This window comes from Palaemon carinicauda, chromosome 1 (genome assembly GCF_036898095.1).
Source record: "Palaemon carinicauda isolate YSFRI2023 chromosome 1, ASM3689809v2, whole genome shotgun sequence".
Lineage (NCBI taxonomy): Eukaryota > Metazoa > Arthropoda > Malacostraca > Decapoda > Palaemonidae > Palaemon > Palaemon carinicauda.
The window spans coordinates 209,850,070-209,876,028 of NC_090725.1; the positions used below are offsets into that span (position 1 = coordinate 209,850,070).

The 25,959-nt window shown below is 47.5% G+C and overlaps 1 protein-coding gene across 1 annotated transcript in view; it reads left to right on the forward strand.

The window, feature by feature from the left end:
- LOC137653726 (RNA-binding protein 8A-like) overlaps window positions 1-25,959 on the forward strand; it is a 37,175-nt gene that overhangs the window by 497 nt on the left and 10,719 nt on the right. The window contains 3 exon segments of the mRNA XM_068387338.1: window positions 16,493-16,584; window positions 16,586-16,628; window positions 16,735-16,871. Coding sequence (XP_068243439.1) covers window positions 16,493-16,584; window positions 16,586-16,628; window positions 16,735-16,871 — 272 coding nt within the window.

Genomic DNA, 25,959 nt, shown 5'->3' on the forward strand with positions numbered 1-25,959 from the left:
CTATTTTGATTTCATACCTTTGTGCCAATTAATGAACTTTACCTTATGTTTTCTGACTGGTTATCAGGTGTTCCACCGGGTGTACTTTCTTGGCAATTGTTAAACCACTTATTATTGCTTCTCATGTTCCCCTCCACCCGCTACATGGAAAAATGATGGGGAACCTAAGGGGAAATCCATAAACGAATGTAATAAACGGATATGAAAGGACTTATTCACTAACAGATATACTGTACATAAGGGGGTATTTTCCAGTATGTCGACTACACGTTTCATGGTGTATGTATGATGACTGCCATACCCCATACCTCCCCAATTTTCAACTCTTTCGCTAAGAATATGGCAGTCTAAGGCGTTGCAAGGGGCCTTTAAGTAAGTAGGTAAGGATTCTGCTTTTAGGTTAGGTGGGAAGTTTAGGCTATGTCGTGTTCGAGGCACACGTTCCTGTCCGTTATTATACAAAGGCTCCATATTCTTAATCTAACTTAGCATATTTGATGGCCTATAGGACGCACTTTTTTTCCCAATTTTTGGCTAAAAAATCAGCATGCATTTTATATGTCTTTACAACTCTGGCACAACAGTGAATGCTACTAGCTTTGTCATAGAAAACAGGATCAAAACTCAGATTTCCTATACGAATACTAGTTTTTGTCCTATAATAGGAGATTGGTTCAAGCACTGCTGTAACTTGTCACTTAAAAATCTTATAACAAGGTGTCAGCAATTATCTGACACCCTCCTAACATTTCCGCATCTTCGCAGTCATCGTTACTGAAGATACTCAATTTCTATCATGCTGTAAAGAGAAAAAGTATGAGAAAATTTACCAAAAATATTCAAGCCAGCGAAAACGTTAGTCCTCGCTGGCGGGTGCTATCAAAGTGACTACTCAGTGAGCAATCAGTGGGCTGCAACTTGTCCCATTCAGTAACTATCAACCACTTGTTTACACCTCGTAAAATTTTAATTCGTGTATTCCAGCTTTGTTGTTATCTCCTACATAGACGAAATTTTGTACAGTATATGATCCTTGGTCTCAGGATTGATTGCTGCAAGATTGGTCAAGACGTGACAATTAGAAGCCAGCGATCTCCATTCCCATCTTGTTCCAGTGGAGTTCGGGACGAATGTTACCGTTGGCTGAACGCCGAAAACCTCATCAGGGGAATTCCACTCGACTCACCACCCTCAGAGCTGCTTTTGTTCTTGATTGCATCCAGTAAGGGGTGAGGCACACAAATAAGGAATCAGACACTTCAAGATTATGGTTCCCAGAAGAAAAGCACCTGCATATTAACCACAACTTGTTTGAAATGCATGTAGGGCACTCGTTAGTGTTGATAAGAGACAATACTATGGTCGTAGCATACTTTTAACAAGCAAGGAGGGTCTGTCTCACAGATTTTACAAGTTGACAAGGCAGCTGAATATCTCGGTAATGGCCAACACTAGAGCTGTCGGCAAGGTTCATCCCTGGAAAGAGGAATGTTCTAGCTGACAATCATTTGCCAGGTGCATTTTGTAAGTTCAGAATGGTCCCTTCATCGTGCAACGGAAGAGCCTTCTACTGTCGACCACCAACCCATCTGTTTGCCACATTACTAGATAAAAATTTCTTGGTGTTCTGTTTCCCCATTTCAAAACTATGGGAAGGATTTGAGTATACCGTCCAACACCTAATGGACCACCTGTACATTTACACTTGTCCATATGATCAATTGGACTCATAGAATCCTGCTTTTCCAACTAGAGTTGTAGCTTAGCTAGTAATAATAACATACAGTTGCACCAACATATATGGAGATGTTATAACTCCAAGGATGCTATATTTACTTTACTTTAGCCTAGAGAACTCATGAATATGCACGTTAGTACTGTAATTCTCCTTTGCATATAAAGAAATACGCTACAATAATGCAGTTGTTCCGTAATTGAAATACAAACCACGCTATTTAATATGGGTTATTACTTCGGCGGAGCTGAATGACGAGCCATTAGATTTTTAAAGAGGGTTTACTACCCCACCGCTAGTTAGCGGGGGATAGGGAGGGGTAGTTTGCTACCCCCCCCCTCCTCCCTCCTCCCTCCTCCCTCACACACCGGTGAATACTTCACTTTACTTTTAGCTCGGGCGGAGAACAGACCTGTCTGCTCTCTCCATCGCTTTGACTGCCTAATCTGTTTTGCTTTTTCTTTCTCAGAGTGTGTGAAGTTGGCCTCTATCATCATGCGTACGTGTCCTGGTTTACCTGACCGCCCTTGTGGGACCTTTATGTCGGCGGTAGACACGGATCCTCACACCTTGTGTCCTCATTGTAGTGGCCAACGGTGTGAAAAGGGTAATGTATGCGGTGAGTGTAGGGAGTGGTCTACCTCCCAGTGGGAGAGGTTTGTCCGGCGCCGGAAGAAGTCCAAAGGGATATTTCTCTTTCAAAGGCTTCTTTGAAGAGAGAAAATCCCAAGGCCTCTTCTTCTGTTGCCTCCAACCTCTTCCGAGAGACCGTCGAAAGGGAGCGTAGACCGTTGTTCTGTTGACCGATCCCGGGGTGCGGGAGAGGTAGTTGCCTCCCATAGCGAGGCAGCTGCCCCTCCTCCCTCGGACGAGGATATTGATTTCCCTGTACCTAACCGTGATTTGTTGCAGCTTTGGTCTTCCTTGGGGCTTCAGGGTTCGCCCTCCAAGGAAGCCCTGTTTGATATGATCAAGCTGGGAGCAGCTGTTAAACAATCGCCGGCGATAGCAGACGTAGATCCTATGTCTATCGTCGACGTTGTTATAACGGAGGCCTCCAGTGTGTCGGATCAAACTGCTCCTGTTGTTGCTGAGGTAGCTGAAGGCTCTGATTCCCCCTCCGAACATCTTTCGAGTGCGGAACTTAGTCCCACGGTCTCTCCTGCTGGTGATTCTCCCCCCCCCGGGGGAGGTCACTTACAGAGACTCCTCTGCAGAGGCCTTACGAAGGTCAGCTTGCTGATCCCACGGCCCCTAGAGGGCGTATAAGGCGGAATGCTCGTCCTCCCCTTCGCTGTAGAGGTCTTCCTTCTCCTCACAAAGGAGTTAGGAGGCGCCTTTTCGGCTCGTCATCCCCGCAGTCCTCTGCTGAGGAGACTCACCGTTCTCCGATCCTGCTAGCTACCACCTTAGACCTCTCCGAAGATCGTTCGCGATCTCCTTCAGTGGAAGGTCGTCCTTCGGGACCCCCTGACCTGTCACCCTCCAGACCTGCTGTCCTGCCATCACCCTTCAAGGATACTGATCCTGTCATTGTACAGGCACCGGTCCCTTCGGGGCACAAGGGACTTGAGCGCAAAACTGTGCCTCAGTCCCTTAAGCGCCAGGCACCCCCTGTGCGCCGTCTTGCTGCGGTTCCTGACCTAGTGCCATTGCACTCCCTAGCGCGCTCCTGTACCTGTTCATGCGCGCCAGGTTAACCCTGCGCGCCCTCCTGCAGTTCCTGCGACAGCGCCTAAGCGCTCCCCTCTTCGTCAGCGCTCTCCAGGCCCCCAGCGCCCATCTGGAGTCAAGCGCATTGCAGTAGTTCCTGACACAGCGCGCAAGCGCTCACCAACACGCCAGCGCTCTCCTACAGCCCAGCGCGCAGTACAGGAGGTACATAAGTTAGCGCACGGGCGCTCACAGGTACCCCTGCCTCCTTCTAAACTGCGCACCCTGTGCGCCCGTATCCTGTTGCGCGCCACGCGCGCCCAGCCCAGCAGCGCACACCTGTGCGCCCGAATCCTGTTGCGCACCGTGCGCTCCCATCGCAGCAGCGCACACCAGTGCGCCCGATTCCGGTTGCGCGCCCATCCCAGCAATACACGCCCTTGCGTCCGCATCCTGATGCGCGCCCACGATCCCCTGTGCGCCCAGCGCACCCTCGTTCACCTTAGAGGGCAGTTCCTGCACCACCTGCCCATCGTTCTCCTACGCGCCAGCGCATAAGCTCACCCTTGCGTCCTCATGAGGCTGCGCAATCGCGGCCTCGCCCCGTGCTTCCTGACTCGCGCTCCTCGCCCTCGCGCTAGGAATATTTCTCCTGCGCACGCGCGCCCCATAATTTCGCCCGCACGGGCTCACCAGCAGGTTCCTGCGCGCCTGTGCACACGCGAACAGAAGGTTGCTCACGTTCCAGCTCCTATCCTGCCTTCAACACCGCCCCACGTTCAAGCTCCTGCGCGCCGCACGCCCTCACCGTCACCTGTACGCGGTTACGCGTGCACGCGCGAAGTTCCTGTACCACACGTTCCTGCCGCGCGCGATCCAGGGCAGGGCTCATCGCGCGATTCTCGCCGCGATCGCCAGCGCGATCCCGCACGCGACCTCTTAGGGCTTCAGGCAGACAGATCTTCTTCTCGTTCCCCCCCTCGCAAGCGCAGAACAGCGCGCTCGCCTGAGGAGGGGAGGTTTTCGGACAGGTCTAAGGACTCTCTTTCAGCTCAGGCGAACCCTCGTTTGTCGACTCCTCCTCGGGATCGTTCGATCCCCTTCCCTCCAGATTGAGTGACTGATAGCACGACTGTCAGTCAACAGCCCTGGTTTGATACCATAGTCAGAGCTCTCATGCAAGCTTTTAAGCCTGTGTTCTCTGAACTAGGTCACAAAGCAGTGGCTACCTTGTCTCCCCTGAAGAGGAAGAGAGGAGTCCCCTCCGTGGTGACTTCTCCGAGGGCTAAGCTGTCTCCTCGTAAATCCTTGCGCATGGCTCCTTCTCCTCCCCAGACTTTCTCTCCCGCCCCTACGGATGAGGATTTCCCATCCTCGGGAGTCGGATGAGCCGGTACGTTCCCCCATCGCACCAATGGGAGAAACTCCGCCTCTCCCTGAGAAGTCTCCTCACGCCGGACTGGAGATGAGCCTGCATCCGTCGTTGTTAGAGTCCTGTATCCCTCCCAGGAGGGAGCCGAAGGACTCGAAGACTTTGCCGAAGTCTTCTACATGGATAAGACAGGAACCAGCTAGTCCTTCGGAGAATGTCCACGTGTCCCCCCAGGAAGAGCCTCTGGGGACTGGAGACTTTGCTGCTAGCCCTTCGGGAGGAGAGCATCAAGAGTCAGAACATGTGTTCTGGCAAGTTCTGACCCTCATGAGAAATCTCAACGGGTTTCCGGACCCTGAGATTCCTCCTCGTGAGGGGAAGGACACGGTCTTGGACCGAGTCTAAGGCACCCAGAAGCCCTCTAGGGCCAGTGCAGCCTTGCCCTGGTCACAAGGGATGAAGAGTGCCAGAGACAAGGTCGAAGGCCAGGTCTCCGAGCTTGCCTCTTCCAACAGATCCAGCGCCGGTAACAAGCTCCTCCCTCCTCCTTGAGTCCATCAGAGGAGGTACTTTGAGATCTTAGAGGAGACTTGTTTGAGTCTTCCCATTCACCATACTGTGGAAGAACTCACCGGGGGAGTCCCTCTTGAGAGACTCCAACCGGCAGATTTTGTATTCTGCCACTGAGATCCTAAGCCAGGAGAAGGTGGCGAAGTGTGCCATGCAGGCAACTTCGTGGCTTGACATCTGGCTGGGGTCTCTGGGCATCCTGGTGCGTTCTGAGGACCTGTCCAAAGAAAGCACCAGGAAGGCACTGGAGACTTTCTTACTCTCTGGCACGCGGACCATCGAGTTTCTGGCCCACCAAGTCTCGAGCTTGTGGGCCAATACGATCCTGAAACGTCGAGACGCAGTTGCCGAGAGGTTCCACCAGAAAGTCCCCAGTTCCGACGTTAGCAGGCTCAGACACACTTCCGTGCTCGGTAAGAGTCTGTTTGAGCCTAAGGACGTGGAGCTAGCCGCTGAGAGGTGGAGTAAGTCCAACCAAGACTTCTTCCTCTACAGGGCCCTGACATCTAGGCCCTACAAACCTCCAGCAACTCAGCAGCCAAGTCCAGCTAAGAATACGAAAAAGACTACAGCAGCGAAGCCAAAGGTGTCTAAGCCCTTTCCCGTCAAGGACAGGAAGGGTAGGAAGTCTTCCAGAGGAGGTAAAAATCCTAGAGGGAGCGGCCGTGGCCATAAACGCTAGGATTGGCAGTCCCCCTGCATGTCCACCAGTGGGGGAATGCCTACAAAGTTGCCCGACAGGGTGGCAGCAACTCGGGGCAGATACCGGGACAATTTCCGTGATCGCTTAGGGTTATCGCATCCCGTTCACATCCTCTCTACCTTCCCTGACAGGGAGGCCAGTGTCATTGAGCTCCCTTACCTTGGAATCGGTAAGGGGGCAAGCCCTCCGGGCAGAAGTCGAGACCATGTTGAAGAAGGACGCTCTCCAAGAGGTGGTAGACGGGTCCCCAGGCTTCTACAGTCGACTCTTTCTTGTAAAGAAGGCGTCTGGAGGCTGGAGACCAGTCATCGACCTCTCGACTCTGAACGGGTTTGTCAGACAGACTCCGTTCAGCAAGGAGACGGCAGACACGGTCATACTTGCAGTGAGACCGCAAGACTTCATTTGTACACTGGACCTGAAGGACGCGTACTTCCAGATCCCAGTCCATCCGTCTTCCAGGAAGTACCTAAGATTCTGCCTAGACAACAAGATCTACCAGTTCAAGGTGCTATGCTTCGGTCTCTCCACAGCTCCTCAAGTGTTCACCAGAGTGTTCACCCTGATTTCATCGTGGGCTCACAGGATCGGTATCCGTCTCCTCGTTACCTGGACGACTGGCTGATCCTAGTAGACTCGGAGGCAACCCTTCTTCGCCACCGAGACAGGGTTCTCGAGCTTTGCCAGGATCTGGGGATCATGGTAAATCTTGAGAAGTCCTCTCTGCAGCCCTCTCAGAAACTGGTATACCTAGACATGGTCATAGACACCAATCTCCACCAAGCCATCCCATCAGACGACAGGATAGCAAGGCTGAGGAAGGTCGCAAGGCCTTTCCTTAAACGAGAAGAACTTCCAGCCCAAACGTGGTTACGTCTCCTCGTCCACCTTTCTTCCTTGGTCCGTCTGGTTCCCAATGGTCGCCTCAGAATGAGATCCCTCCAGTGGCGACTCAAATCTCGGTGGAATCAAGGACACGATTCCCCGGACTTTCTGATCCCTATGGGTCCTGCGGAACAGACAGACCTTCGGTGGTGGCTAGCAGGCGAGAACTTACGAAAGGGAGTGGATCTTCTCGTCCTTCCCCCAGATTTGATGTTGTTTTCGGACGCATCAAAGATAGGGTGGGGGGCCCACGTTCTGAACCACAGGACCTCAGGCCTGTGGTCAGAATCAGAAAGGTACCTCCACATAAACCTGCTAGAAATGAAGGCCGTATCCCTGGCACTTCAGAAGTTCCATCAGGTCCTGGCGGGCCACTCTGTGTTGGTGATGAGCGACAACACCACAGTAGTGGCTTATATCAACAAGCAGGGAGGTACCTTCTCGGAACAGCTATCCCATCTTGCAGTAGAGATACTGAGATGGTCCGAAGCCCACTCGGTCACACTTTCAGCTCGCTTCATTCCTGGCAAAAGGAATGTGCTCGCCGACAGTCTGAGCAGAGTGACGCAGATAGTAGGTACCGAATGGTCTTTGGATCCTCAAGTAGCCAACAAAGTCCTGACTTTGTGGGGTTCCCCGACTGTGGATCTGTTCGCTACAGGGCTGAACTTCAAGCTCCCACTGTACTGCTCCCCAGTCCCGGACCCCAAGGCTCTCTGGCAAGATGCCTTCCAACAACGGTGGTGGCAAGATGCCTTCCAACAACGGTGGGACAACATCGACGTTTACGCCTTTCCCCCGTTCTGTCTGATGAGGAAGGTACTCAACAAGACCAGAATATCAGTCAATCTATCGATGACCCTGATAGCTCCGCTATGGCATCACACAGAGTGGTTTCCAGACCTTCTGCAACTCCTGACGGAGCCTCCGAAACTCCCTCCACGTCACGAGCTACTCAAACAGCCACACGCCAACATCTTCCACAAAGCCGTAGCTTCGCTTCGACTTCACTCCTGGAGACTATCCAGCACCTCCTCGCTGAGAGAGGATTTTCGCAACAAGTTGCGAATAGGATGTCTGGACACCTGCGCAAGTCATCCGCAGGGGTCTACCAGGCGAAGTGGCGAGTCTTCTGTGGTTGGTGTCGTGGAAGGGGTATCTCTCCACTCGATGCCACTATTCCAGCAATAGCAGAGTTTTTTGTGTATTTGCGGGAAGAAATGCGCCTTTCATTCTCGGTGGTAAAAGGCTATCGCTCAGCCTTAAGCCTAGCCTTCAGGCTCAAAGGAGTGGACATTTCTTCCTTGCTGGAACTTTCTCTACCTGCCCTCAGTCAGAAGTGAGACCTCCTCCATGGAACGTGGTTCGAGTTCTCAGGTCTCTAAAAAGACCTCCCTACGAACCATTACACCAGGCTTCAGATCGCCACCTTACTTGGAAGACGGTGTGCCTGCTAGCTTTGGCCTCAGCCAAACGAGTCAGCGAACTCCATGGTCTCTCATACGACATCGCCCATTCAAGTGGATGGGGGGAGGTAACGTTCAGATTCGTCCCTGAGTTTGTTGCCAAGACTCAGAATCCGGGAGTGCCGGACCCTAGGTTCGACTCTTTCCAGGTTTCGAGTCTTCGTTCTGTAACAGATGACCCAGACCATCTCCTACTGTGCCCAGTAAGGAGTCTAAGGTTGTATCTTAAAAGAACAGCTGCAGTTCGTCCCCAAGTGCGAGCCTTGTTTGTGACCACTGGGAAAACGAAGAGGAGGGTCACCAGGAATACCATTTCAGCCTGGATTCGCAAGGTAATACACCTAGCCTTGAATCCGGGCCCTCCTCCGTCACGTCGCCCCAGAGCACATGATGTCAGGGGCATAGCTACGTCCCTGGCCTTCAAAAAGAACTATTCAGTGACGCAGGTCCTGCAAGCTGGGGTGTGGAAGCGTCAGACGACCTTCACAGCCCACTACCTTCAAGACGTGACACACAGGAGACTCGATACGTTCTCTATTGGCCCTGTGGTGGCTGCACAACAGCTGGTCTAACCTCAGGCTCCTTAATGGACAGGTAGCAGAAGGTTGAGGGCATTGTTACCTGGTTTTTAGTCTGCATTAATGAAAAGGTTTGTCTGGCCCTTATTCTTTTCTTCATCCTCTCCTCCCTTGGAGAAAGCAGCATCCTGGGTTCTCTGCACAGCTGACCTCAAACCACTGCAGGTAAACCATGCTCCCTTGTGTTCTTAGTATTAAGATTAATACTGTTGCGTCCCCATACCCTGACGAGGTGGTATTGGGAGAGTCCTAGCCTAGATTTCCATCTGAAGAACTCCAGGTCAACTTCCTAGGACAAGTCACTCTTCTCACCTTCACACACAGCTTATGTAGGCCGCAGCAGTTGCACAGCAATGCTAGCGAGGTGCAGGGACTCCTTATTTCCTGAGTACTTACACACTCAAATATGGAGTCCCTGGGCAAAGCCAAAGTCAGTATGGCAGGGACTTACCACCCTTCCTAAGCGGTGAGTCACCCATATTAAATAGCGTGGTTTGTATTTCAGTTACGAAACAAATGACAAATTCGTAGATAATTTGTATTTTTCCTGACTATACAAACCTTAGCTATTTAATCAAACTTGCCCGCCAGCCCTATCCCCCGTGAAGTCCTACCTCTAAGCAAAGTGAAGTATTCACTGGTGTGTGTGAGGGGGGGGGTTTAGCAAGCTACCCCTCCCTACCCCCACGCTAACTAGCGGTGAGGTAGTAAACCCTCATTAAAAACCTAATGGCTCGTCATTCAGCTCCGCCGAAGTAATAACCCATATTAAATAGCTAAGGTTTGTATAGTTAGGAAAAATACAATTTTCAATATCAAACTTACCCGATGATCATATAGCTGTCAGCTCTGCTGCCCGACAGAAAAACCTACGGGCGGAATACGCCAGCGATCGCTATACAGGTGGGGGTGTACATCAACAGCGCCATCTGTCAAGTAGGTACTCAAGTACTCGATGTCAACATAGAACCAATTTTCTCTCTGTCGTGCCACTGGCAAGACCTACTAAATACGCTGTTACTAACTGGATTTGTTTTCACAACGATTTGGTGAAGTACACTATTCCAGTTTTGAGCTTTCGCTATGCAGGGGTTTTATCTTCATTTCAAAACTTGAACTCGTTTTGGATAGATTTAATTATTGTGACGAAGAGAGTATGGACTCTCTTTCACTTTTAAATGGCCGACCCTTCCCTTAGACGGAAGTGTGTTTAGGTTTTTGGTAATTTTGCTTAACACGTTATAGATCTATATATGTTATATCTCTCCGCCTTTATAGGCCTCTTCGATTAACTTTCCATTTATTATAAACATATAACAATAAATTTTTATGTTTGTTTATATGCGACCTTTCCTGATTGTAGGCGGTCCTAACTTGGAACCGAAGTTAATTAACATTGAGCCCGTTATATCGTATTTAACCTTTAAAGAATTTTATACTTTTTAAATTTTAATGTTTTATGAAAGAATTTCTTTGATAGTCTCGTACTGTTTTCAAAGATGATCTTACGTTTAGTTTTTAGTCTACGCAGTTGTTGACGTTCAGGACGTTCAACATGCGCTCTATCGTTACGATAGAGAGAGAGTGTATCACGGTTTCACTTTGCAGTAAGAGTAAACCGATTCTGGCGTTTCGTTCATTCTTTCTTAGCTTAAATGGTTTAAATTCTAAATTAAAGGAACTTTTTATTTGGAAAACCTTTCAGTTTTTTCCTTTAGCAAATAACATGTTTTAACGATATATAATTGGGCTCTTCTCTCAGGTGCGAAATCAAGAGAGAAAGAGAGAGAGAGATAGAGACGGAGGGAGAGAGAGGAGAATAAACGTTTCGTTCAAGCTGGTAACGTTGTTCTCGTTTTTTACTCTCCTCCCTAGTCGCTGTAGGGGAAGAAGGTAAAACGTTTCTAGGGTTTTATTCTTGTTCCCAGGCTATGTGCGGTGAGAGATTGTAAACGTAGTTTATTTGATCTAGTGTTTAGTCTCTTTCCCAGCCACTGAATTCTTTATCTTATTTATGTTTTCTGTTGCATTGTACGACTGTTTTCGCAATTACTACCTTTTAATGAAGGATAGGATTGCGTGTTTCAGGTAGAAATCAGTTAAAGTTCGATTTCAGTGAAATAAGTGCAAAACAGAAAATCAAAGTGATAAAGTGATATGTGCAAAGTGTTACAGTGTTGCGTCCGAGGGTTCGTCTGTTCGTGCCAGTTGTTCACCTAGTCCGGGACCTCTTACAAGCTCCCAAGCCCTGGGGAGAAGTAATGTCGAACGACTTATGGGTTCCACAGGCCTTGATCAACGAACAGACGTTTTTCCCTCCGTGGTTTCGGGCGTATCTACCCAAGATCGCCCCACCCACACAAAGACGAGAGAGCCCATTTATTCCTCGTCTGCGGAAGAGGTTTCTCGTATGAAACCATGGACCACATCTCGCAGCTTTTTAAGTGCAAGTCGGTCCCTTCCGCGCAAGTCCAACGGCCCAGGTGTAGCCACTGGGTCAGTTCGGACTCGCTGCAGTCATCCGAGGACTGCACACCTCCCAAGAGAGGCAAGGTGGTACCGCAACAGGCAGTAACTCCGTCTGTTGCCGCACCAGCTGTTTTAGACCCTCAGTCACAACGGACAGTAGCTCCGTCTGTTGCCGCTTTTGTAGACCCTAAGTGGTCTTTACTGCAGTCTATGCAGACTCAGTTAGCTGCGGTTATGCAGGAGTTTCGTGCGGAGAAGGTTGACACTGCTCCCGTTAGCCTACAACCTGCCACGGTTGTGCGCCCAGCTCACGCTGAGGCTGCCTGCTCCCACACTCCGGCTGCGGAGAGCTCCACCACCGATGCGCAGTCGACCCTGCCAGACGCATGTTGACGTTAGCCGACGTGCGGCACCCTCCGTTGACATGCGTGAGCTACCGCATCAGCAGTGGGAAGGTGGAGTCAAGCTGCCGTGTTTTGACGCGATGCGTTAGTTTCCGCAACCCACGGCAGTCCCCTCCACGCACCACCACTCCGCTTTGGTTGTTGCCTGCTCCCACACTCCGACTGCGGAGAAGGTTGACGATGCACCCGTTTGCCTACAACCTGCCACGGTTGTGCGCCCAGCAGACGCTGCGGCTGCCTGCTCCCACACTCTTGTTGTGAGAGCTCCTCCACCCATGCGCAGTCGACCCTGCCAGACGCATGCTGACTCCCACAGACACACGGAGCACTCCGTTGCCGTGCGTGAGCTACCACAAGCTGCCGTGTTTTGACACGGTGTGTCAGCCTCCGCAACCCACTGTGGTTACCGCCACTCGCCCGCAGCAGACTAGTCAGTCAGGAGTTGAGGCTTCCCCACACAGCTTTGGTTGTTGCCAGCTCACAGACTGTCAAGCAGTTACATGACGTTGCCTTCTGGTCTGCTACTAATGCACCAGTGCTGTATGTCCTCACGCACCTGTTGTGGTTGACAGTTCAGTTTTTTGACAGTTCTCAGACTGTCAGGCAGTTACATAACGTTGCCTTCTGGTCTGCTGCTAATGCACCAGTGCTGTATGTCCTCACACACCTGTTGTGGTTGACAGTTCAGTTTTTGACAGTTCACAGACTGTCAAGCAGTTACATAACGTTGCCTTCTGGTCTGCTGCTTTTGCACCAGCGAGACCCTCACTGAGATAACCTAGCTTTTCTCGGACATGGTTCCTGTAGATGAGAAAGTGCTGTTCTCCCTCCTACTGATATTCCTTTGAGGACTCTGTCATTTGGAGAGGAGCCTTAAGCTGCTTAGCCTCCTATGGACTTTAATTAAAGCATAACAAGGCTTCCAGGGATGGTAAATGGTTCCGCTTCAGTCGCTAACCCCGTCTGTTGCCACACCTGCTCCCGTAGACCCTAATGGGCTTTGCTGCAAGACATGCAGTCCAAGTTTGTGTCCTTGATAGAGGATTTTTTACGGAGAAGTTCCTTCTGGCCAACAACCTTCCTACCGGTTGGTTGTGCGCCCTGTTGACGCTGAGGTATCCTACTCGCGTCCGCCAGTTGAGGTGGTTCCTCCACCGATGCGACCCAGTGTGGGTTGCCAGTCGCACGTTGACGTTAAGCGACTCTCGGAGGTGGTTGTGGACGTTCGGTGTGTCACTAGGAAGACGTTCAACAACCAGCAGAGGTGACTTGTTGTGACGCAGTGCGGCAACCTCAGCAACCCGGTAGGGGGTTGACTGCACAACCCAGACAGTCTAGACAGTTTCGGGTTGACGCTGTACTTCCTCGCGTCCCCATGGTTGACAGTTCACAGACTGTGCAGCAGTACCATGATATTGTGTCCGGCTCCGTCACGCATCCACCAGTGCGACCGGATTCAGCGAGTCAGACGTTGCCCACTCCGTTGCCGTTTCCTCATCAGTTTCGGATGAGGAACCCTCTGATGAGGACATTGCTGAACAAGACGATCAACCTCCAGCCCTGCTATCCATCCAGAAGATGAAGAAGGAACGCTGCCCTGTCAGGCTGTGGATGAGTCTGGTTAGGACACTGTCATCCGTGGTTCAATTTGTGTCACTTGGAAGACTACACCTCCGTCCTCTTCTGTATCATCTAGCTTTTCACTGGAAAAGGACAAGACGCTAGAAGCGGTCTCGATCCCGGTTTCCGGAAAGATAAAGTCTGGTCTGACTTGGTGAAGGACTTTATCAACCTTTGAAAGGGTCTTCCCCTGACTGTTCAGACTCCCAACCACGTTCTCTTCTCGGACGCATCGGACGTAGGCTGGGGTGCGACATTAGGCGGTAGGGAATGCTCGGGATTATGGAACTCGAGTCAAAGGACAATGCATTTCAACTGCAAGAAGCTACTGGCAGTACGTCTGACCTGGAAAAGCTTCAGGTCTCTCCTTCAAGGCAAAGTGGTGGAGGTGAACACGGACAACACCCTGCTTTGACGTACATCTCCAAGCAAGGAGGGACCTACTCTCTGACATGGTACGAGTTCGCAAGAGACCTCCTCACCTGGTCAACAGGTCTAGACTTTTCACTAGTAACGAGGTTCATCCAAGACAACTTGAATGTCATAGCAGATTGTCTCAGTAGGAAGGGACAAATAATTCCAACAGATTGGACCCTCCACAAGGATGTATGCAAGAGACTTTGGGCCACCTGGGGCCAGCCAACCATAGATCTCTTCGCAACCTCGATGACCAAGAGGCTCCCAATAGTTTGCTCACCTATCCCGGACCCAGCAGTAGTTCATATAAATACCTTTCTACTAGATTGGTCACATCTAGATCTATATGCATTCCCTCCGTTCTAGATTGTCAACAAGGTACTGCAGAAGTTCGCCTCTCACGAAGGGACAAAGTTGACGCTAGTTGCTTCCCTCTGGCCCGCGAGAGAATAACTCACCGAGGTACTTCGATGGCTAGTAGACGTTCCCAGAACACTTCCCCTAAGGGTGGACCTGCTTCGTCAGCCACGCGTAGAGAAGGTACTCCAAGGCCTCCACGCTCTTCGTCTGACTGCCTTCAGACTATCGAAAGACTCTCGAGAGCTAGAGGTTTTTCGAAGGAGGCAACCAGAGCGTTTGCTAGAGCAAGGAGAACATCCACCCTTAGAGTCTACCAATCGAAGTGGGAAATCTTCCGAAACTGGTGCAAGTCAGTATCCGTATCCTCGACCAGTACCTCTGTAACTCAATAGCTGACTTTCTCTTATATCTGAGGAAAGAACGATCTCTTTCAGCTCCCACTATCAAGGGTTACAGAAGCATGTTGGCATCAGTCTTCCGTCACAGAGGCTTAGATCTTTCCAACAATAAAGATCTACAAGACCTCCTTAAGTCTTTTGAGACCACGAAGGAGCGTCGTTTGGTTACACCTGGTTGGAATTTAGACGTGGTTCTAAGATTCCTTATGTCAGACAGGTTCGAACCGCTTCAATCAGCCTCCCTGAAAGATCTCACCTTTAAGACTCTTTTCCTGATATGCTTAACCACAGCTAAAAGAGTCAGTGAGATTCATGCCTTCAGCAAGAACATCGGATTCTCATCCGAAACGGCTACATGTTCTACAACTTGGTTTTCTAGCCAAACACGAGCTGCCTTCTCGCCCTTGACCAATATCGTTCGATATTCCAAACTTATCGTATGGTTGGAAATGAACTAGAAAGAGTATTATGTCCTGTCAGAGCTCTTAAGTTCTATTTTAAAAACCTTTACGAGGCCCGTCTGAAGCTTTATGGTGTTCAGTTAAGAATCCATCTTTGCCTTTGTCAGAGAATTCTTTATCCTATTTTATCAGACTGTTAATACGAGAAGCTCATTCCCATCTGAATGAGGAAGACCAAGCTTGGCTGAAGGTAAGGACACACGAAGTTAGAGCTGTCGCAACTTCCGTGGCCTTTAAACAAAATAGATCTCTGCAAAGTATATTCGACGCAACCTATTGGAAAAGCAAATCAGTGTTCGCGTCTTTTATCTTAAGAATGTCCAGTCTCTTTACGAGAACTGCTACACTCTGGGACCATTCGTAGCAACGAGTGCAGTAGTGGTGAGGGCTCTACCACTACAATTCCCTAATTCCATAACCTTTTTAATCTTTCTCTTGAAATGTTTTATTAATATTTTTGGGTTGTCCGGAAGGCTAAGAAGCCTTTCGCATCCTACTTAATTTGGCGGGTGGTCAAAGTCATTTCTTGAGAAGCGCCTAGATTAGAGGTTTTGATGAGGACCTTTAGTATGGGTTGCAACCCTTCATACTTCAGCTCCTAGGAGTCGCTCAGCATCCTATGAGGATCGCGAGGCTCTGTAAGGAAGACGTACTTAAAAAGGCAGAGTAATTGTTCAAGTCGTCTTCCTTACCAGGTACTTATTTATTTTATGCTTGTTATTTTGAATAACTGCTAAAATGAAATACGGAATACTTAGCTCATAATGTCAACATGTAATGCTGGTCTCTACCCACCCCCCTGGGTGTGAATCAGCTATATGATCATCGGGTAAGTTTGATATTGAAAAATGTTATTTTCATTAGTAAAATAAATTTTTGAATATACTTACCCGATGATCATAAATTAAAGGATCCACCCTTCCTCCCCAATAGAGACCCAGTGGACAGAGGAGAAAATTGGTTCTATGTTGACATCGAGTACTTGAGTACCTACTTGACAGATGGCGCTGTTGATGTACACCCCCCACCTGTATAGCGATCGCTGGCGTATTCCGCCCGTAGGTTTTTCTGTCGGGCAGCAGAGCTGACAGCTATATGATCATCGGGTAAGTATATTCAAAAATTTATTTTACTAATGAAAATAACATATTATCTACGAATTTGTCATTTTACCGTACTGTAATAACATCATGGTATAGTAGCTCTCTCTCTCTCTCTCTCTCTCTCTCTCTCTCTCTCTCTCTCTCTCTCACCAATAGGCATTATTTATTTTCCATTTTTGGACATTATTTTAAGATTTTCGAATTTAGGAATGTTGGTTCTCAGCAAAGGTTCAGTATACTAATGCACTATTTGTAGGATTGTTATGATTGTTTTTTTTTTTTTTCTTTCTTTATATAGAGGGCCTTGTCAGACTTAAAGAGAGAGCTAAGAAGCGTAAGGGTCGTGGCTTTGGTGGAGATGAGCGAGACCGACAGGAAATTCTATATGAAGGGGATGGAGATTGAAGGAGATGATGAGCCAGGGCCTCAGAGGTGTAAGTAGCATTCCAGTACTTTAAAATATATTCTGAATTGTATACAGTACCATACTTAATAAGATTCTAAGGAATGTAGTGTAATTTGCCTTTCTCTTGGCAACAGCTGTGGAGGGTTGGATTCTGTTTGTGACTGGTGTCCATGAGGAGGCCCAAGAAGATGATATACAAGACAAATTTTCTGAGTTTGGTGAAATAAAAAATGTACACTTAAATCTTGATCGACGAACTGGATTTTTGAAGGTAAGTTTTGGTTACTTTTTATTATTTTATTATATAAAAAGTCTTGATTATTGAAAAAAATATCTCTAACAATCGTAGTGTTTTGATTTTGCCATACTTAGGAATTGTACATTACAGTATGTAGTAAAATTTATAGGTTAGTTTTTTATTTGATAATGAAATTTGTTCCGACAAGTACAAACCCTTTCGCTCTTTACAGTGGATATTATTTTGACGAATGGTTTAAACTAGTCTAAAGACTTTAGCGAGGTATGACTACCCACCACTAGATAGCACTCTAGCCAGTTGAGTTACCATCGCTTTTTATTTTGTCTCGGAAGAGATTGGACGTTTCTGCCTGTTTCTCCCGATAACCTTTTGTTAATCAACTGGCTAATTCTTATGAACCCTTTTTGTATTTTTGGAGATGTGGAAGGGCACCGATGCGGAACCTGCATATTCGCTGTACAGACGGACCCACACAACCTTTGTCCTCCTGCAGGGGCCATTTGTGCTCCCAAGAATCTGTGCGTAATTTGTGTAGGGAGAGGCCATTCTCCCAGTGGCAGAGATTTGCTAGGCGACGAAAGAAGAAGTCCAAGCGAGACTCTTCCTCTTTGAGGTTCATCCTTAAAAGGGAAGAAACCCAAACTTCCTTCTTCATCGACTTGATCATCCATTCTGACTCTGCTCGACTAGTTTCCTCTGGGGCCTGTTCGAGTGGTGGCCCTTTGACCACGAAACAATCTTAAGGAGAAAGCTCCTTCGCTTCCACCAGAGAAGCTGTCACTTTCAAAAGTAGGAGTCTCCTATTAATGATGTTTTGTGACAGTTGTAACCTTTCTTGTGGATTTCGGGTTCCCCCTGTAATGCAGGTCTTGTTGAGGTTCTGTGGGCTGGGGGACTGCAGGAGAACGCAATTGCCCCCCAAGGGGAAGGCTTTAGGCCTAAGGAACCTCCTGTTTTACTGCCAGCAGTAGTCTCAACACCTTATGTTGTTCAAGATACTTCGGTAGTTAAGCAAGAAGAAGTTGTTGATGAGTAACCATCTGGGTTTCCTGTTGGGGGATCCGGGTGAACCCAGAAATGCTGCAGGCAGGTTTCACTTACTGCTTTCGATGCCCACCCTCAGCCTAAGTCTTCTCAGCAGGCTGAGAGTAGGCAAAGTTTGCTTCCACCATCAGCTAATGAGCGCCCGTCACACCCATGAGTTCAATGCCCTTTTACTCATTGGTCGGCTTACAGAGGATTCTGCAAGTAAGTACGAGACTCCTCCATGCCGCCTTCAAGCTCTTCATGGCATAGCTAGTCATAGCGAGACGATGAAGGGGTTCGGCGGCTGTTTACAGCTCCCGCCCTTTGCCTTTGTGCCCTTAAGAACATTGCAAAACATTTTCTGTTCTGCTAGGCCTACTTCAAGTGTAGGGCCTAAGATTTTACTTCTGACAGGGTAAAACTTTCTACTCTGCAGTCACGTCAGTGTGAACCTCATCAGTCAGTGTCTAGTTCGTCTCGCTATGAGCGAACTGATGCAAATTCTTGCCTTGCTGAGAGGCGCACTAATCTACCTACTTTTAGCGAGGGGGTTGGGCGAACTTCTCTGCTTGGCGAGAGTTCTAACTTGTCCGCAATCTCCTCGCTAGTCCAGAGTAGCAAGATTGCTAGACTTTGCTCACCCTCGCACAAATCTTCAGCTTCGAAAATCTCTCAAGTATGCTGTACACAACCAATGAGGTCACACAACACCTTACCCGAGTACTCTCAGACAGGTAGCAGGCAGTTATACTCGCCTCGTTATCGCTCACACCTCGCCAGCGTTCACTTCGACAGAGGTCTCCCCGTCAACACTTGTTAAAGCTGGTCTCGCCGGTGACCTCCTCAACAACGATCGTCTCGGCAACATTCACCATGCCAGTGTTTTTCTCGCCAAAAACGTTCGCCTGATCAAAAACATTCTCCTTGCCAACAATGTTTGCCTCGTCATCGGTCACCTAGTATTTTTATGCCACAACCAGGCCACAAACAACAGGCAACTAGAGTGAACGAAGCTAAGGAAACCAGCTGTCTTACACCTTCCCTTATACTGGCGAAGGCAAGAAAACTTAAGAAAACTGCTCTGGAAGCTCGACCCTTTGCAAAGGACAACTGGTTTTAAAGCCTGGTATCTGAAGTACGACAGGAATATGCAAAGGCAACTCGTGAACATCCAAGAGCTCCTCCTCCGGGTACTCTCGTGATTCCTCAAGATGATCTAGATCTCCCGCCCTCTAGACCACAACGTAGCAGTGCTCCGACTAAACAGAGGCCCCTACGACAGACATCTCACCGCAGCTCTCCTAAGGATATCAGACTGCAATATAGCCCAGTGATTGTCCCAATCAACCCGCAGAGGAAAAGGAGACATCATCTACCTACCACGCCTGCTGGAGACTCCCCAGTCATAAGGATGAGGAGAGGTTCAAGATCTCCAAGGGAGATCTCATATACTGACACTTACGGGCATCTCTGACAAAGCTGCACCAACTAACACCTTCAGATACTACATGGACACCAGCACCACCTGTAACTCCAGAAGTCCAGCAGCCGAAGGAAATGACTCATAGGAAATCTCTGTCTTTTCTTGAGGGTTTCATATACTGCATAGCAGTTATATAACATGATAAGTTTTAGCTACAAGGACATGATTTTTAATAATTAGATAGCCAAACAATTTGAATGGTCTAGTATTTTCACATTCAGGAGTATGTATGTGAATATTAAAGTTGTAGAGAGGGGTTTGTTGCTTTCTCTCCTACAAGGGTGAGGGGAAGGAGCGAACAGAGCTCTCCCTATTATAATAGGAAGGATTATAGCGTATGGTTAGCAAGCTTTCTCACACCAGTGACATTTTAAGCCAAGATTCAACTACAAAGTAGTTGAGGAGAGGGATGTCTTGGTATGACCCCTTCCCTTACCAACCCTGGGAGGTTGACTATATGATAGTGAAGGGAAGAGGTAATTCCTCTAGTTTTCTATTTAATTCAGTCAAGTACTTCTTATAGGATATACTATCTTCCTATTTGAAAACCTGGTAGGCTCACAATAATGTGTTATCTTTTTCACGCCTATCGGCTTGGTAAACCGTAGGCCAGGTACGGTGTATTTGGAGACTAAGAGTAAGACCATGTCTGTCTCACTGAAGACTGACTACCTACAATACTGAGGAAAGGCTCTAGTGATTTTGTGAGCTTATCTTTCTTTAGCAATGTGGTCATGGTAATTTAGGAGGGGAAGGGAGATACACTTACCCTCACTGTTGTAACAAGGACCTCTTGCAATTTCAGGGCATCCAAATCTTTATGGGTTGGTCTGAGCATAGGATGTTCATTAAACACTATCTAAAACAAATCTAAGAAGTACAACATTCATATATGATACTTAGCTTGTTCGGGACCCATGCAGGTCTTTCAGAAGACGCATGACGACATGCACAGGCATCCAGTGTTCTCTGGATACTTAATGAGGTGAAAGTCAAATTTTAGTTTTTCTCCACGTATATAAAAGGGGAGTTGTATGTTATTGTTTTTCTTCTCATCTATATAAAAGTGGAGTTATATGCTGTTGCTTTGTTGTAGATTGTTGTCATTGATGGTGCACGAGCTAAAATAGGCACTTTGATTTCGGCTGCTGGAGAATACAGACATATTCTCAACGCATCAACTGGCTATTTGTTCCAGTACAAATACAAACCGCCGTCCTTTACATAGGAGGGGTAATAGTGAAATTGGAATACACGGTAGTTAAAATTTTATAACAAAGTGAAAATAGGTTGTCGGTAGTTACCAACTGGGAGTGGGGAAGCCACGCCCCCTGCTTGCCGAATTTTCACTCAGATAGCAGCCGTCAGTGAGGACAGACTTTCTCGCTGGTTAGAATTTTTGGCAAACTAATAATTTATCTTTCTTTTTCTAGCATGTTAGAGACTTCTTTTCCTCAGCGAGGATGCCTGCGGAAATGTCTATGTGTTCTGGGCAATACATGCCCCACCTTTGTGAGTTCCAGGTAGGCAGATCTTCACTTTTTGTTCCCCACCTGCAGAAGACACTCCTGCAGTCAGGCCTCTCTTTATTCTGAGTGTTGGGAGTGGTCACCTCCCAGTGAGTAGCATCTGGCATGAGGAGAAAGAAGTCCAAAAGGGGTTCTTCGCCTGTGGGGTCTTTTTCGAAATAAAAGAATTCTCAATTTCTTCCTCTGACCCCAGTTCGTTGCCCTCCGACCCTTTCCTGTCGGGCTCCTCTGGAACCCTTCAGGTAAGAGTGGTGGCCCTTTAACCTTGGGGCAAACCTCTGGGCAAGGAGACCTTCCCGTTTCCCTTGACGAAATACAGTAGGTTGGTCTGGGCCTCCTCTCGGGGGGAGTCGTCTCTGCTTTACAGATGGATGATCTTTTGCTTTGTTATGGCCCACCTTGGGACTTCAAGGTGTATTTTCCAAGGAGCCGTTAGTGGTAACACATGACAAATAATGTTTATCAGAAGATGTGGGTACAAAGAAGCTACTCTTTAAAGAAAAGTTTTTATTTTTAGTTTAACTCAGAGGCGATAATATTAGCACTGTAAATATTTAAAGTATTTTGCTTGATAACCCAGTCCTAGTAAAGAGATGGGGAAAAAAAAAGTTCATCTAATATAAAGGTGTGTGTGTGTGAACAGCGGCACTAAACGGGGAGTTTTGAATCCAACACTAAACGTGGAGTGTTGAATCCAACCTCAACTAATGAATTGCTGATCTCCTTGAAAGATCATTTTATACAAATTTTGGGGTGGGGTCTTGGTTGCAATCATTTTTACCAGCCACTGTGTTCGTGATTTGTTGGCCTTACTCCCTCTTTCTTTGAACTGAGGGGTGTAAACAATAAAGGTTTAAAGGCCACTCATGAATAGCAGAGGTAAGGGACAGTGACATTGCCTTATCAAGCTGGACAATGCCATAGAGACTGACCATATTACAAATGATCAGTGCCCAAGTCCCCTCTCCACCCAAGATAGGCCCAAGAAGTTCCAGACAATGGCTCCTGATAACTGAGCAGATGGACCTACATGCTTCCCCAACTCTCCCATCCTTAGCTCACAAAGATGGTGAAGTTGCATCGACCAAAGGAACCAACGAGTTTGAGCGGTACTCAAATCCCAGTCAGGCAATCACCAAGCAAGGACACTTCCACCATGCCACCACAACCCTAGGTTGGTAAGGGTTGTATTGACATTTTTCTACACCTCCATCTGGTCATCGTCTAGCAACATTGTCTGAATCCACTGTTACCATTTCTAAAGGGGTCAAAGGCTGTTGCTCCTTGACCCTTATACTTTTATTCATGTCTTACATGATAGTGGAGATGCCTGCTTCGAGGACTCCGCAGGAGATTGTTGATGCTTTCTGTAAGAGATGTTATTGGCTCTTCTCTCTTGAGGACCCAGAGGAAGAAGTCCCTCCTCACTGGGCTCATGTCCTTGAAGCAAGTCCTTGCCACCTCAGCCTTTTGACCCTTTGAGACATATCTCCTACTCACCCTTCCTTTGAGAAACGTGATTCTGCGAAGAAACCAGCGAGTAGAGTAGACAGTCATATTGGCCTTCACTTGAGTACACCCACAGGCACCTCAAGATCGTTCCATTGCGAAGTATCGCAAGCGAGGATGGGTGCCTTTGCCTTAGCCCCCTAGCTCTCTGGAGTATTCTGCAGAGACAACGATCGGCGCGTCATTGCTCCTTCAAAAGAAGGTGCCCTTTCTCACCTAAGCGTACTTGCAAGGTTGCACGTCTACATCTGGCTGACCCCTCTTTACCTCATTTTGAAGAACACTGATGAGCCTCACCTGGGACGAAGATATGCACTCCCCAAGAGGCCCTTATCAGTTCCAGAATCCAATGATCAACAGCCACACAACCTAAGGCTGTATGAGAAATCTCTCCGAGATGGCCATTAACCTTGGACTCAATGAGGGTCTCTTTCACCCAGGCTTGACAATTATCAGTTGTTACGGAAGGAGTTTGACCCGACATCTGGCTCTTCACCTCCTAAGAGTTGAAGGAGAATGAGGCAGACCGACAGCCCGCTCTGGACAAGGACAGATCCCAGCCAGTATTAGACTGCTTGGAGGATGCAGGGGAGAGTAAACAACTACCTAACCACATCTCCCCTTTCTTGGAGGGCGCAGACCTCAGAGAAGGAAAAGATCTAAAAAGAATTCCAAAGATTAGGTTCAATACTTTAGAAGACACTAGTTCCCCTCCAAGAAGAGAGGAGAGAGAAACTTACAGTATTTGACTTTTCCGCCCTCCTTAGACCTCCCATGTATGGTAGGGAGAGGGATGACCGTGATCTAAACTATTCCCGCAATTCTGATGGCGCCTGTACCTAAGGCACCAAATACAGAAGAATGCAAGTGAGATTCCACCTTTTTACAGGTAATAACTCGTATTCACAGACATAATGTCCTTGGAAAGGCACTATACTCTCCTCCCAAGGCAGTAGAAACTGCCATCAATCAGCAGTGTCATGCACCTCGGGGCACCAGACCTTGTCTATAGCTTCCCTGGTCAATTCTGGCCTCAGAATCGCTAGAGGAAGTTGATACGCAGGTTTCTGCAAGAAAAGATTGAAAGTACTACTGTGCTGCATACAGGAGTCTTCTTCCCCCTTATCTTCAAACTGACTGAGGCTACAAGCATGGAGAGCATGGCAATGGCAATTCAGGCAGCCTCCTCACTTGACCACTGCTCAAGCACTGTTGCCTTTTTTGCCGACATGGATAACTTTTCCGACTCGGACAAGATGAAGGCTTTCAAGAACATCATCCTGATGGGAGGCAGAGCTATTGAGTTCCTGACTGATCAAGCTGCCAAACTGGGTCCTGAAGAGGCACTATACCGTGACCTCTAGGTTTCACAAATCGCCTAAATATTTGGAATGCTTATGTGAAGAGTCCTTGTCTGTTTCCAACAGGAAATTGAGGTAGTAGCCAAGAAGTGGAGGAAGTTCAGCTGGGCAGGTACATAGGCATGCACAGAGAAGCAACCTTCTCCCCATCTCTTCCATCCTGAGACAGGGAACAAACCAGTCCTTTCTGAGCAAACAAGGTCAAGGGCAAAGCCGACGCAGGGGGAAAGGACATTGATGTCAATCCTGGTGGCGGCCGCAATCCTCACACGATGCCACCTTAGAGAGGATGCCTGCAACTCTGTTGCAGGTGGTGGTGATATCATGTTACTGAATGATGGACGGTATACGTCTTTCAATCCAGATACCTCCTCCCGTTCATCAGCTCTCCCACTCCCCTAATTCGACCACCAGCGTTGTCATTGTCCTATCGCCAGAGATCGGCGAAGGATACAGCCCTTCAGGTAGAAGTCCAGGACATGCTAGAGAAGGGCGCTCTGCAATAGGTCGATGACAGCTCCCCAAGCTTGTTCAGTCAACTCTTTCTTGTAGAAAGGTGTCTGGAGGCTGGAGACCAGTAATAGGCCTGTGAGCCTTGAACAAGTGCGTGTCATAACTATTGTTTAAGAATGAGAACGCAGCTACAGTCAGGTAGGTGATCATGCCCTTGGACTTCATGATGATGATTGATCTTAAAGATGCTTACTTCCAGATCCCAGTCCATCCTGCCTTCAGGAAGCACAGTTGAATATCACAATAACAGACTGATAAGGGGGAAAGGTGTCTGGTACTGCGAATAGTCCGTTTTATACACAAAAAGCATCCCAAGCCATAGAAACAAGCAAAATTGATACCAAATTCTTAAGGGTATAAGCCTACCATGTACAATATGCCAAATGTGGTTAACATTAAAACAAGCAGTTGAGATTAACACTTGTTTTTCATCTTTGGATGACATGATTAAGGAATTTAATTAAATGACAAAGTAATATTAAGGAATGTAGAATGAAACAAAAACAAAAATTACTTCAGGCATGGGCCACATCAAATCAAACAGAATACAGTACTGTACAGTGCCAGAAAACACTAGCAAATAATCTAAGAACTAATACATGCAGTTTACTAAAAGCTTTTAATGTCATTACTTATCAATTGGATGTGTAAATGTGTTTGCTTGTTCGTTAATTTTTGTCATCATGTGTAGGAGAAACATGATATGGAAAAAACTTTATTTTCAATTTTTAACTCTACAATAAGTAAAACATTTATAATAACATTATTTTTTAATTTATCTATGCCCATATCCTTGAGAGTGGTTGCTTGAAATCTGTTGATGGCAAGATCAGCTGAGTATGTTTACATGTTCAGAGATAGACTCGCATAGAAAAAAAGTTGATTTTATGTATATAGAATTATTTCTTGAATAGGCTATTTATAATGAAGACATAGCAATAATGAATAGGTTAAAAAGGGTTTTATTACTTTTACAGTATTTAAATAAGTATCGTAAATGAATAGAAATATCTCGGAACTATTTACTTCTTATGGTGACCTTTGCCAACTGAATGCTACTCTAGTTACCTGAATTTAGTCCAGTATATCTGAAGACCTTAGTAACAGTGTCCATTGCTGCAAGGTTCTACTGTACCTCTGCTTCGTCATGACCAACAAAATGTACCAGTTCTGGGAACTTTGTTTCAGGCTCTCGACAACACCACAAGTCTGTACCATAATCTTTACACAAGTGTCAGTATGGCCACGTGCCAGTAGTATTTGTTTCTTGCGATATCTGGAGGATTGGCTGATTTTGACAAAATCGGAGGAAAACTTCTGTTTCGTCATGATCTAGGGATCATGGTGAATTGGGAGAAGTCCATTCTAGTGACAAAGCAAAGATTCATCTACCTCGAAATGCCGTGAGAGATGGCACTTCCCTTTCTTTGTCAGCCCCATTTGCCAACTTACCAGAGCCAGAAGTTATTGGGACATCTACTCTCCCTGGAAGTCTAGTCCCAAATGGCCGTCTTCATCTAAGGTTGCTCCATTAGGAGTTGAAGTGACGCTGGTCACAACATCTCAACCACCCTCTTTCATTGGTTCCAATAGGGGAAGAGTTCAGATACGACCTAGAAGGGTGGCTAGACGAGACAAACTTTCTAAGGGCTGTCCTCCTCTGACGCCTACACCGAAGC